The sequence below is a fragment of the Salvia hispanica genome, chromosome 3 (genome assembly GCF_029641045.1).
Source record: "Salvia hispanica isolate PSC_SH4W2 chromosome 3, Shi_PSC_v1, whole genome shotgun sequence".
NCBI classification, from domain to species: Eukaryota; Viridiplantae; Streptophyta; class Magnoliopsida; order Lamiales; family Lamiaceae; genus Salvia; species Salvia hispanica.
Genome location: NC_142694.1, coordinates 25,163,074 through 25,175,589, shown reverse-complemented (window position 1 = coordinate 25,175,589; position 12,516 = coordinate 25,163,074). Strand labels below are relative to the sequence as shown.

Here is a 12,516-nt window from a genome sequence, read left to right as displayed (position 1 = left end):
CGTGGAAAAAATGAGAAAAAAATATATTCAAGTTTTTATGGCCGAAATTTAAAGTAGCTAGACCAAATTATACCAAAATCATGATTTTTTTCGTCAATTTGACCTATATTCCATTGTATGATCTCTTGAAACCTATCTTTCTATGAAAACCACATACATTATAATTTCTTCTACCACCCAATATCTATATCCCTGTTAAAATTTGCATACTCTTATTTTTTTTTCATTCATCATTTATTCTAACTTACTCCCTCCGTCCCAGATAATTCGACTCAGTATTCCATTTCGGGCCGTCCCACATAATTTCATTAACTCATTCCTACTCATATTTTATTATAAAACTAATACTTTAAAAGTAGGACCCACATCCCATCAACTTTTTCAGCTCACATTCCATTAGATTTCTTAAAACCCGTGCCGGGACAAAGTGTCCCAAATTATCTGGGACGGAAGGAGTATTACAGACTAAAAAAGACTGAAGAAATTCAAACCACCAAATCTAATGCCTTCACGGCTTCACCTGATTACAAAAACAGAGCTCATGCTGCTCTTCTCTGCAATTTTTCAAGAAAACGTAATTACGTAACAAACAATGGTGTCGACAATCACAACCATCGCGTAGATATAGGCGATCACCGACGCCTCCAAAACCACAGCCGGAGTCACCGCAACTCCACGGCCTTAAGCATTAATCACGCGGTACTGAAATAGCGCTTCCACTGCGGCAAGAGCCACATTCATAGCCGCCGCCAGTGACAACGCGGCGGAGCTCCAGCCGCGGATAAGCACGCACGCTTCCACAGTCCAGCTAAACCCTCCGCCGCAGCGGCGATGATCAGCGCGAGGCGGCAGACGGTGTAGACTGTAGACGCTGGCGAGGGTGATTGAATAGGCTATAACGCCTGCGGCCGAGAAAAGCAGCCGGAATCTTGGAGAGGAGAGGCTTAGCATGGCGGCGAGGAGGGAGAAGGAGGCGGCGGTGGCGGAGAGGATGAGGAGCGAGTTGCATATGTGAGTGGAGGCGAGGGAGTGGAGGATTCTGATGACTGCGGCCTTGGCGAGGAGGAGGGAGGAGAGGGAGAAGGGAAGGGAGAGAGTGGAGGAGAGGATGGTTTGGGTGTTGCATGTTGAGCTAGAAGAGATGAATGGGTGCATGCAACAATTTGACGTTGGAGAATAAGTTGAGATCTGGATAAGAATAAAGCAGGTGTAGCATCTGACGTGGGGTGTGAAAATGGTGTGAGGGGACGGTGCTTAAACGGCAGTGACGGAAAAGAGAATGAGTTGTCATCTATTTAGGGAAAGAGGACCACTCCATTTTATTCATGCAATGTTTGTGATTGTTCACTGAGCTAGGATTGCGATCCGAGGCTTCTTATCTTTCATTTTGTGCCTAGTGTAACAGAGAGTTCTTGTTGTTCTTCGTTATTTCATTATCAATAGAAAATCGATTCCCTTGGGTGTCATTTGGTGTGTTTCTGGTCTCTGTTTTGTGATAAACAGGGAGTTGTTGCGTTTCAGTTGGAGTTGGTAGCGGAGGCGTAACAAGTGGTATCCAGAGCCATTGTTCCTCGGAAATGAAGGCAGCTGAGGTAGATCGAAGGGTGATGGAGTCAGAGCAACGCACCATAGCAATTTTGGGTGAGTTGACGCAGAAGCAGGCGCGGACGGAGGAGAAGCTTGAGGAGATAATGGCTGCTCTTACGGTACTCACGCGTCAGAATCAGGATCTCAAACTGAAGGAGAAAGTGGGGATTGGTGACCCGGAAGGAAGGCCAGAACCAGAAGGTGTGCTGATCGGTGACCCGAGAGGAGGAAGACCGGAGCCGGATGGTGCAAAAGGGGATTGGGGGCGCTCTACTCGCTACGAGTTCCCAAAATTCGGCGGCAATGGATTCGAAGGATGGGCGATGAGGTCGAAGTTTTTTTTTTCGAGATAGCATAGATACAAGAGAAGGAGAAGGTGTGTTTGGCAGCTCTACACGATAGGACTCGCGAAGGAGCTGTGGTCGTGTTGTATCACGCCCACGTCAACATCTCCCGTATCATCAGCTCGATGGCATCATTTTGATGTGCGGCGTATTTGTCTTAAAGATGGTAATCGAGAGAGATATAGAAAGATTGGATAGGCATATTGCTGTAGAAAGTGAAGAGATTTTATTTCTTGATGTTTTTGATATGCTCATCTCCCTAGTATTTATAGGAGATTTGAGTCTCGTTAAATACACCAATAAAAGAGTATTGGAAACACACTACAACTAGGAACTCTACACAAAATAAATATGGGCGGCCATTTATTCTTCTTTCTTTTTCCAACACCATTTATTCTTCTTTCTTTTTTCAACACTCCCCCTCAAGTTTAGCAACGGTATCGCCGATACTCAACTTGCCCAGAAATTCTTTGAAGACTTTAGGACACAACGCCTTGGTCAATATGTCTGCGAGTTGTTCCTCGGATCGAACAAATGGAAATTCGATGATGTCGCCTTCGAGTTTTTTTTTATGAAGTGACGATCGACTTCGACATGTTTTGTTCTGTCATGCTGAATAGGATTCTCTTAAATGCCGATTGCTGCTTTATTGTCACAAGAAAGTTGACTTCTCCGTGTCGATGGAAAGCCAATTTCTGTTAACAATCTTCTAAGCCAAAGTATCTCTATAAGACCACTTCTAATCCCTCGAAATTCGGCTTCTGCACTTGATAGGACTACGACTTTCTGTTTCTTGCTCCTCCAAGTGACTAAGTTACCACCAACAAAGGTAAAAAAAACCTCCAGTTGATTTTCTATCGACTGAATTGCTTGCCCAATCGGCATCGGTGTATCCATCGATTTGCAGATCTTCTTTCTTTTATAAGAATACCCCATAACCAAGTGTTCCTTTTAAATACCTCACAATTCTCATGACAACATTCATATGATCTTCCTGAGGCTGATGCATGAATTGACTCACAATGCCAACTGCATATGAGATATCGGGCCGGGTATGAGCAAGATAGATAAGTTTTCCTACTAACCGTTGATACCTTTCACGATCTGTAGGTTTAGCTCCATCCACAATTTTCAACCCATGGTTAGGTATCATTGGGGTTTCCGCAGGCTTGCAGTTCAGTAGGTCCGTTTCGACTAGCATGTCAAGTACATACTTTTTCTGTCTTAGGAATATCCCGTGTTTAGATCTCAACACTTCAATTCCTAGAAAGTACTTCAATGCTCCCAAGTCCTTCATTTCGAACTCCTTAAACAAATTTTCCTTCAGATTTTGGATCTCTTCGGTATCATCTCCTGTTATGATCATGTCGTCAACATATATGATTAGACATGTCATTTTTCCGTTCCTCTTCTTTAGGAATAGTGTGTGATCTGAATGGCTCTCTTCGAAGCCATGTTTGAACATTGCCTGGCAAAATCTTTCAAACCATACTCTGGGGGACTGCTTTAACCCATAAAGGGTTTTTCTTAGTCTGCACACCTGCCCTTTTCCAAATTCTTCATAAAACCCTGGGGGAACTTCCATGTAGACTTCCTTATTTTTCTCAAGTTCTCCATGAATGAATGCATTTGTAACATCGAACTGGTATAACAGCCAATCTTTACATGCAGCTACAGATAGAAGAGTTCTTACTGTATTAAGCTTGGCCTAGTCTACTCCATATACCTGAGTATATCCCTTAGCAACCAATCTTGCCTTGTATCTCTCGATTGAACCATTTGCACGTCTTTTTATGGTGAAGATCCAACGACATCCAACTGGTTTCTTTCCCGGAGGTAAAGTACACTTCTCCCATGTTTCAATTTTTTTTAAAGGCATCAATCTCCTTCTTCATGCCTTCCCTCCAGTGTTTTTGTTTCATTGCCTCTTCGAAGGACTGCGGAATCTCTTCTTCTTCATAAATTGCAGCTTCGAATGCCCTAGCCATTTCAGTGACGTGGCCCTGAGTAAGATTTGCCACAGAGTATTTAGATTTCCGCCCCTTCCAGTCTAGTGAGTATCTTCAAGGAGGAATGCCCCTTGTACTTCTGTGAGGCAATCTGTCGTGCCCTGTTTCTCCTTCTGTAGGTGGCTCATCTGTATCTGTATTACTTCTGATTTCCCTATCACTGTTAGTGGTTTCAGATGAGGTACCAATATTGGGATCAGAAGTATTTACCTCAAGATTCAATGACTGGTCAGATAGCTTGGTAGTGCCCTGAGGTGGCATGTGTTGTTCTTGGGAATCTGACTGCCCGGTGTTACTGTTAACTTCCTCTGTTGGACCGATTTCTGTGACAGGATTTGGCTATGGTAGGCTAGGTTGGTTGTTTTCCCTTTGAATATGCTCTCCCTGATATGGTTTCTCCCCACAAAGGTAGCCAATTTAGTGCGTCACTGTTTAGGTTTCATGTCTCACTCTCCCCCTAGCCGCTAGATTGGCTATAGAAGTGTTCATTCTCAACAAAGTCACAGTTCATAGTAACGTTCATGCGATCTGTCGACGGATCATAGCATCTATACCCTTTTTTATTTTTCCCATAACCCAAAAAGACACATTTGACTGCACATGGTGAGAATTTATCACGGTCATGTTTGGGTATGTGAACAAAAACTGTGCACCCAAAAATTTTGGGTTCGAGGATGACAGATGATGGGATCGAGTTTTGGGAAGAGAAGACTTCTAAGGGGGTTTTGAAGTTTAAGATTCCTGTGGGAAGACGATTGAGGAGGTAAATAGTTGTTGCGATGGCTTCCGGCCAAAAGGATTTAAGGATGTTAGATTCTATAAGGAGCGCACGGGTGATCTCAAGGATGTATCGGTTTTTTCACTCGGCTACCTCATTCTGTTCGGGCGTATAAGCACACGAAGTTTGGTGGACAAGGCCATTTTCAGTAAAGAAAGATATCATCTTAGAGTTCACGTATTCCATCCCGTTATCTGAACCAAGGATTTGAATTTTTGAGTTATACTGGGTTTGGACAAGACGATAGAACTCGGTAAATTTCTCAAAAACCTATGATTTTGTTTTCAAAAAATAAATCCAAGTTATACGTTAAAAATCATCAATAAATAGCAAAAAATATCTAAAACCTTGTCCTCCGGTAACTGGGGCAGGACCCCACACATCAGAGTGAATCAAAGCAAAAGGTGATTTTTCTCTAGTATTGTTTGATTTGAAGGAATGTCTGTGACTTTTTTCCAAAACACAAGTTTCACAATTCAAAACATGCGTAGAAGAAACTAACTCATGAAAGAGTAGGCGAAGATATCCTATAGATAGGTGTCATAACCGGCGATGCAAGAGCCAAATCTGTCTGTCAGTCAGTCCGTGAGTCAGCATCGCAGTACTCTGTTGGGCTATCTCATCCACGTAGTACAGTCCATGTTGCTCAGTGCCACGCCCAACTATCGTCCCCGTCTTGATATCCTGTAACATACAAAAACGAGGTTGCATTAGCAATTTGCAGTTGAGATCTCTTGTTACATGACTAACTGAACAGGTCCAAAGAGTGCAGTGCAGGTTTGTACTGTGATATGTGTCACTCGATCTAACAGGTCCAGAGGATTCGACTAGACTTCGAAGGCTAGAAGATCGTGGAACTATCAGAAAGGGGTCGTTGGGTGCACGCTGTCCTTTCAAAAACCTCAACCCACTATACTATAACTTAGCACAGGGAAGTAAAGGATCGATCCCACGAGGAAGCAGGTGTTACGGAACTGTAATTGAGGATGTTTTGGGAAAGGGTTGGCTCCTGCCACGCAATTTTTGTGGGTCGAGAACTTAAACTACTGGGTCTGAGAAATAAGTGAAGTTTTAATCTAACTATCGGGTCTAATGGATCGGGAGAACTTTACTCTACCTACTGGACCTAAGAAATGAAAGCGTACGGAACATACATGACTCAGAGAGAATGAGATATTTTTAAGTTCTAAGACAACTGGAGTAAACTTAACTAGACAGACTTTCCTAATTTGGACAGACAAGCATAAAGCGAAAAGCAAGAGACAAATTAGATCGTACTGACAGGTCTAGCAGATATGCAGAAAAAAAGTAAAGTACATGCAGAAAAGTACTGACATAAAGCAGATCTGTTCTAACTACCAACAACTTCATCTTCTTCAGGAATCAAACGAGAATAGCAGATAAAACAGAGTTTTAAACACCATGAAAACAGAGCAAACTTTAGATCTAGACTTAAAACGAGAAATTAAAGCCTAAACTAACAAATCTACGCTATTGGACCTAAAGGATGCAGAAACAGAAAGTAAATAGCCATAATCATGCATAACGTAAACATCAAGCACCAAATATGCGAAACTCCAACTCCGAAACACCAAGATTCAACAAATCCAAACATCTTCATATGCAAATTCCCAACCTCCAACAACAAACACAGATCTCAGCTCCAAACATCCAACAACAAACACAAACGAAAGCTAAAAACAAGAGATGAACATAAACTCAGAGATATTCAACCAAAAGCAAACATAAACTTCCATAATAACTAGAAATAGGTCTGAATCCAGTAGATCAAAGCAAGAAACTAGAGTTGCGAAACTTAGAAATCAACAAGGTACTAAACGAAAGCAAATAAAATTGTTTCTTCGCCTCCACAAGGCGGTGTTACACAGCAAAATAACAACGATGACGATGAGAACCACGGTGGCCAGAATCCTCCATGTCCAAGTGCGCAGCAGTCGAAGATGAAAATTTTAAGTAGGAAACTAGAACTAGAGCTAGGAGAGCGTCGAAGTGGCTGTTCACGGATTCTCTTCTTCTTCAAGGCTGAGCTCTTTATATATGTGAGGCTCTGATCCCTAGGGTATCCCCTCTGGTGATTTTACGCTCCTGCCCTTGAGTAAGAATCTTTAAAATAATTTGCTCTCGCTCCATTCTGCTCCTGTCGCCAACTTTTGATTCTCCCAGGTCTGAACGACGACTTCTGATTTTTGCTTCAATTTCATCTCTTTTGCATCTGCCAGGTCAGGTAACAACAACTCCTGGGTCCGACAGATTTACTACGCACCTGAACTCAATAACGCACATTAGCGCCCCAAATGCACAGAATTTTAACCCTAAACCGATGCATGAAACGAGCCTTATCACTAACAAACAACAGTTTGTGCGACAATGACGGAACATAAAGGCAGTTCAAGAGATGAAGGGTTGGTAAGATAGTGATCGTGCACGCCCCTTTCACTTGTGCTAACTCCCCACTGGCAGTTTGAACATAAGTTTTTGTGGACTGTGAGATATCAAGGAAATCGGAAGCATCGAAGGACATGGTATCAGTTGCCTCATAGTCAAAAATCCAGTGGTAGTCTTTAGGTCCTATGTGGGAGGATGATGAGTACGCAAGAGGCTGGAAAGAATTTATACACGGAATGGATGGCTTAAATTCAAAAATATGGGACGTAATTTTCGAATTTTCGAAAGATGGAGGCATTTTTTCAGAATTTTTTACCATTGGGGGGCTTTTATGATATGTTTTGGATATCTGGGGTGTTTTTTTATATTTTTGGATAGCTGGGGTGTTATGGGGTATATTTTGAGAGTGTCTGGGAGTCTGGGGACCATTTTGCAACGTGAGATGTGAGTGGGGTATTTTTTTAGAGGGGCTTGGACTTGGGGGGGGGGGGGGGGGGGCATTTGGCAATTTTTAATGAGGGTTAAAACTCCCCCATCTTTCCCACTCAATCGTAGTAGCTTCTGCCTCCAACAAAACTTCTTCAAATTTGTGATTTCTGACGAGAAACTGGCTGCCGGCCTTCCTCCCCGCGGCTCCCTTGTCGGCGGTGGTTGATCGGTCCTCGCCTCTCGCCCAAATCTCGTGCCTCCTCCGCTTCTTCTTTCTTCCTTGGTGCACGGCCTCTGCCGCCGCCGATGCTGCTTCAGCCTGCGACGGATCCTGCTGCCGAGTGGTGTTGCGTATCCCGCCGTCGACACTGTTGTCTGTGACGGGTGGAGCAGCCGCCGCCGATGACTCTCTTCAGTTGCCGCTGCTGCGTACGTCTTCTTCAGAGTAGGGAAACGAAAGTTTGTTGGTGCAATCTCAAGCTTTATATCGAGAGTTTCTTCACCTTCTTGGTCATTTGCGTCTCCCGATTCAACATTGTCGCTACTTTCTTCGTTGGGGGCCGAGTTGGAGTCATTAACAGAATTGATTTCCTTTTTCTTTACTAGAAACATTTGGGGATTTCTTAGGAAGGCTCGTGGCTGTTGCTGCATTGGCAGCCTTGATGACAAGGTGCTGGTTGGACTTAGTGGTAAAGCTGTGCCGCTGCATTATTTTTGGGTGTGAATGAGTTGAGAGAGTGGCTGTGACGGAAGATGATTGGTATCTACGCCGAAGTTCTTCGGCTAGTAGGAATTTTGGTTTTCATTTGTGTTGACTTTGTACAAATCAATTAGATTTGAGATTGTCTCGAACAATAGCTCAAGAGTGTATATTTGGCTTTCCTCCATTTGAGGTTTTTTGTTGATTTCCTGCTCTGATACCATCTTAAAGATGGTAATCGAGAGAGATATAGAAAGATTGGATAGGCATATTGCTATAGAAAGTGAAGAGATTGTATTTCTTGATGTTTTTGATATGCTCATCTCCCTAGTATTTATAAGGAGATTTAAGTCTCGTTAAATACACCAATAAAAGAGTATTGGAAACACACTACAACTAGGAACTCTACACAAAATAAATATGGGCAGCCATTTATTCTTCTTTCTTTTTCCAACACCATTTATTCTTCTTTCTTTTTCCAACAGTAAGGTCGGATGTTTACAGGTTTCGCTCCATCTTTTAAGACAATCTGATGATCATGCGCTCGAGGTGGGGGCAGCCCTCTGGGCTCTTCAAAGATATGGGCGAATGCCTCGAGTAAGGCCGAAAGGTCAGGTCACAATTCCTCTTGCGTAAGGATGTAACAAGCCCATGGTAGACCCTCAATTATGGCCATGATCTGACTTAGCTTTTGATCATTACTCTGCAGCCCGACATTGTCACGAAAATGCATGTAGTGGAGTTGGTTACCCCGCTCCATTCCTTCCTCTCCATGTAGCCTATACTCCACACCATCCACCATGAAAACCATACTCAAACTGCTAAAATTCCAACGGATATCCCCCAAGGTCGACAACCATTGCACCCCAAGAATGAGATCGTAGGACTCCAACTGTAAAATATAAACCTCAGTGTCAAAGCTCATTAGCCACCTCCACCGCCTTTGGGGTAACCTCCTCCAGAGACTCCTACACCTTCACTGCAATGGCTGTCGTGAGGAAATTGTGGGTGCTCCCGGTGTCATTGAGCTGATGATACGGGAGATGTTGGACGCGCGCTTGATACAACACAACCACAGCTCCTTCCCGAGTCCTATCATGTTAGTCAAGAAGGACTCCACGTGGCGCTTAAGTGTGGACTATAGAGCGCTCAATGCCGTGACTGTCACGGACAAATACCCGATTGCCATTATAGAGGAGTTGTTGGATGAATTGGGATCGGCTTGTTGGTTCTCAAAAACCGATTTGAGGTCGGGGCATTGGCAAGTTCGTATGGCCCCCGAGGATGTACCAAAGACGACATTCAATTCACATATGGGGCACTATGAGTTCCTTGTTATGTCGTTTGGGCTAACAAATGCTCCCGCGACGCTCCAAAATATGATGAATACGGTAAGATCGAGGAATACCATCTCTTTTATGTAGTTTAATTGTTGTATCTAATTTATCATACTTTATCATATTTGTGTACACTTTACAATCCTAAATTCTAACTTTTCATGTTCTTCTATTAGAGTATTAGTTATTAGTAATATTCATCATTTGATTAAAACACTATGACTAAATCAATTTAAAAATTTGATTTTCAAGTAACAGATGGATAAATTTAATTTAATAGTAGAAGGAATACCATCAATTGGAGAAGGAGCAAGTGATGATCACTCTAAAAGAAAACATGTGGAAATCAATTTGGAAGACCTTCCTTCTGATCTCGGGCTTAGAAAGAATATTTTCAGATATCATCCTAATGACCGTGATAGAATTAGAAGGCATTATCAGCAACAAGGCCCGTGTCAACCGAATGGACACGATTTTCCTCAGAAAAAAATTGGAAACATATATCGACGCTTTGTTCCAAAATGGTTTGAGGAACATGGAAATTGGTTGGAATATAGTGTTTCAAAAGATGCTGAATTTTGTTTGTGTTGCTATCTTTATAGGCCTAATACTAGAGCACAATCAAGTGGTGAAGTGTTTGTATCAGATGGATATACTAATTGGAAGAAAAAAGAAAAATTCAATGAGCACGTTGGAGGTCCAGATAGTGCCCACAATAGAGCATGGAGAAGTTGTGAGGATTTGATGAAGCAACAACAACATATCTAATTTGCTTTTGCCAAGCAATCAACACAAGCACGGAAGGATTATCGCATTCGCTTGACGGCTTCACTTGACTGTATCCGTTTTCTTCTATCTCAAGGTATGGCATTCCGTGATCATGAAGAATCAATAGAGTCTACAAATCAAGGCAATTTTCGTGTGCTCCTGCGTTTTCTTACTGGTCATAATGATGATATAGAGAAGGTTGTCTTGAATAATGCTCCGGGAAATCTGAAAATGATAGCTCCTGATATTCAAAAGGATCTTGTCCGTGCTTGTGCTATGGAGACCACTAATGCTATTCTCCATGAGGTCGGTGATGAATACTTTTCTATATTAGTTGATGAATCTTGTGATATATCAGTCAAGGAACAAATGGCGCTTGCTATAAGATTTGTCAATTCAAAAGGATGTGTGGTTGAAAGATTTATTGGTATTGTTCATGTAAGAGACACCAAAGCTTCCTCATTAAAAGCGGCTATAGAAGTTTTGTTTTTTAAGCATAATTTGAGCTTGTCTAAAGTGCGAGGGCAAGGTTATGATGAAGCAAGTAACATGCGAGGTGAATTTAATGGACTCAAGGAATTGATCCTGCAAGAGAACTCTTCTGCCTATTATGTTCATTGTTTTGCTCATCAATTACAACTAGCTCTTGTTGTTGTGGCAAAGAAAAAACCACAAGTTGCTGCCTTTTTTAACTTGGTGAACAATATAACTACTATAGTTGGAGCTTCATGCAAGCGCAAAGATTTACTTCAGGAGAAGCAAATAGAAAGACTTTTGGGAGCATTTGATTATGGTGAACTCGAGACGGGCACAGGTTCTAATCAAGAAAGAAGTCTTCAAAGAGCTGGTGATACACGTTGGGGGTCTCATTATAGGTCATTGATAAATTTGTCGATGGTGTTCACTCCGGTTATTGAGGTTCTCCAAATCGTTGAGGAAGATGGTACTGGAGAATAAAGTGGTGACGCATGTTTGTTATTAGGTGTTGTGCCAACTTTTGAGTTTGCATTCATTTTGCACTTGACGACGACAATCTTAGCAATCACGAATGAATTATCTTTGGCATTGCAAAGGAAGGATCAGGATATTGTGAATGCGATGACCTTAGTTGAAGTAGCAAAACAACATCTACAAGATATGCGGGATGAAGGATGAGAGTCTCTGATCAGCGAAGTATCTATATTTTCTGAGAAAAATGATATTGAAATCTTAGATATGAAGGACATGTATAAGCCTCCTGGTCGACCTCGAAGGAAAGGTGTAGTTTTGACGAACTTGAATTATTTCAGGTTTGAGCTTTTTAATGGTGTGATCGATTGGCAACTACAAGAACTCAACAATCGCTTCAAAGAAGCTAACACAAATTTGCTTCTTTGCGTGTCTTGCTTAAGCCCAAAGAGTTCCTTTCTTACTTTTAACAAATCCAAAATGATTCAACTTGCTAATTGTTATCCTTTGGAGTTCTCTGAAGTTAGTTTTCGGTTGCTTGACAAACAGCTCGAGACTTATATCCGCGACAAGAGATCACATGAAGAGTTCTCAAATCTTGAAAGTATTGGATATCTCTCTCAAAGGTTAGTTGCTACAGGAAGACATATTGTCTATCCATGGGTTTATTTGCTTGTGAAGTTGGCTTTGGTTCTACCTGTTGCGACCGCATCGGTTGAGAGGTATTTTTCGGCTATGAAAATTGTGAAAAGCCGTCTTCATAATAAGATGGGAGACTCTTAGATGAATGATTGTTTGGTTACCTATATTGAGAGAGAGATATTTTGTAAGATTGATGCTGAAAGAATTTTGCATAGTTTTCAAGTTATGAGACCTCGTCGGGAACAATTGTAATTGTTTAGTTCATGCTTAATATATTTTAGTATCTTTGTCGTTTTATGTTTATTCATTTATTTGTATATATTTATATTTTTGCCCCCTCTCGTACAATTTTCTGGCACCGCCCCTGTTAATAAGAGGGCATCTATGGTGGTTTATTTGCCTAAGCTAAGCAGAGAAGTTCACGAGTTTGTCCGAGTTTGTGTGGTGTGCCAGCGGTACAAGGCAGGAAATACACCTCCCACCGGCTTTCTGCAACCTTTACCACTTCCGGCTGCCATATTTACATATCTGAAGATGGATTTCGTGGAAGCATTGCCGACCTCTCTCG

The 12,516-nt window shown here is 42.0% G+C and overlaps 1 protein-coding gene and 1 pseudogene across 1 annotated transcript; one reads left to right on the top strand and one right to left on the bottom strand.

Annotated features, from left to right (window-relative positions):
- Nucleotides 1-564: 564 nt before the first annotated feature.
- LOC125209692 (uncharacterized) lies at nucleotides 565-1,155 on the bottom strand (annotated as a pseudogene).
- Nucleotides 1,156-11,573: 10,418 nt separating this feature from the next.
- LOC148930426 (uncharacterized) lies at nucleotides 11,574-12,089 on the top strand. Its single transcript, XM_089066471.1, has one exon. It carries the CDS (start codon nucleotides 11,574-11,576, stop codon nucleotides 12,087-12,089), a length of 516 nt encoding a protein of 171 aa, XP_088922597.1.
- The last annotated feature ends 427 nt before the right edge of the window (nucleotides 12,090-12,516 follow it).

Bases quoted from the DNA above. Each gene is read 5' to 3' on its own strand.
- LOC148930426 (XM_089066471.1), top strand. From the start codon at position 11,574: ATGAAGGACATGTATAAGCCTCCTGGTCGACCTCGAAGGAAAGGTGTA.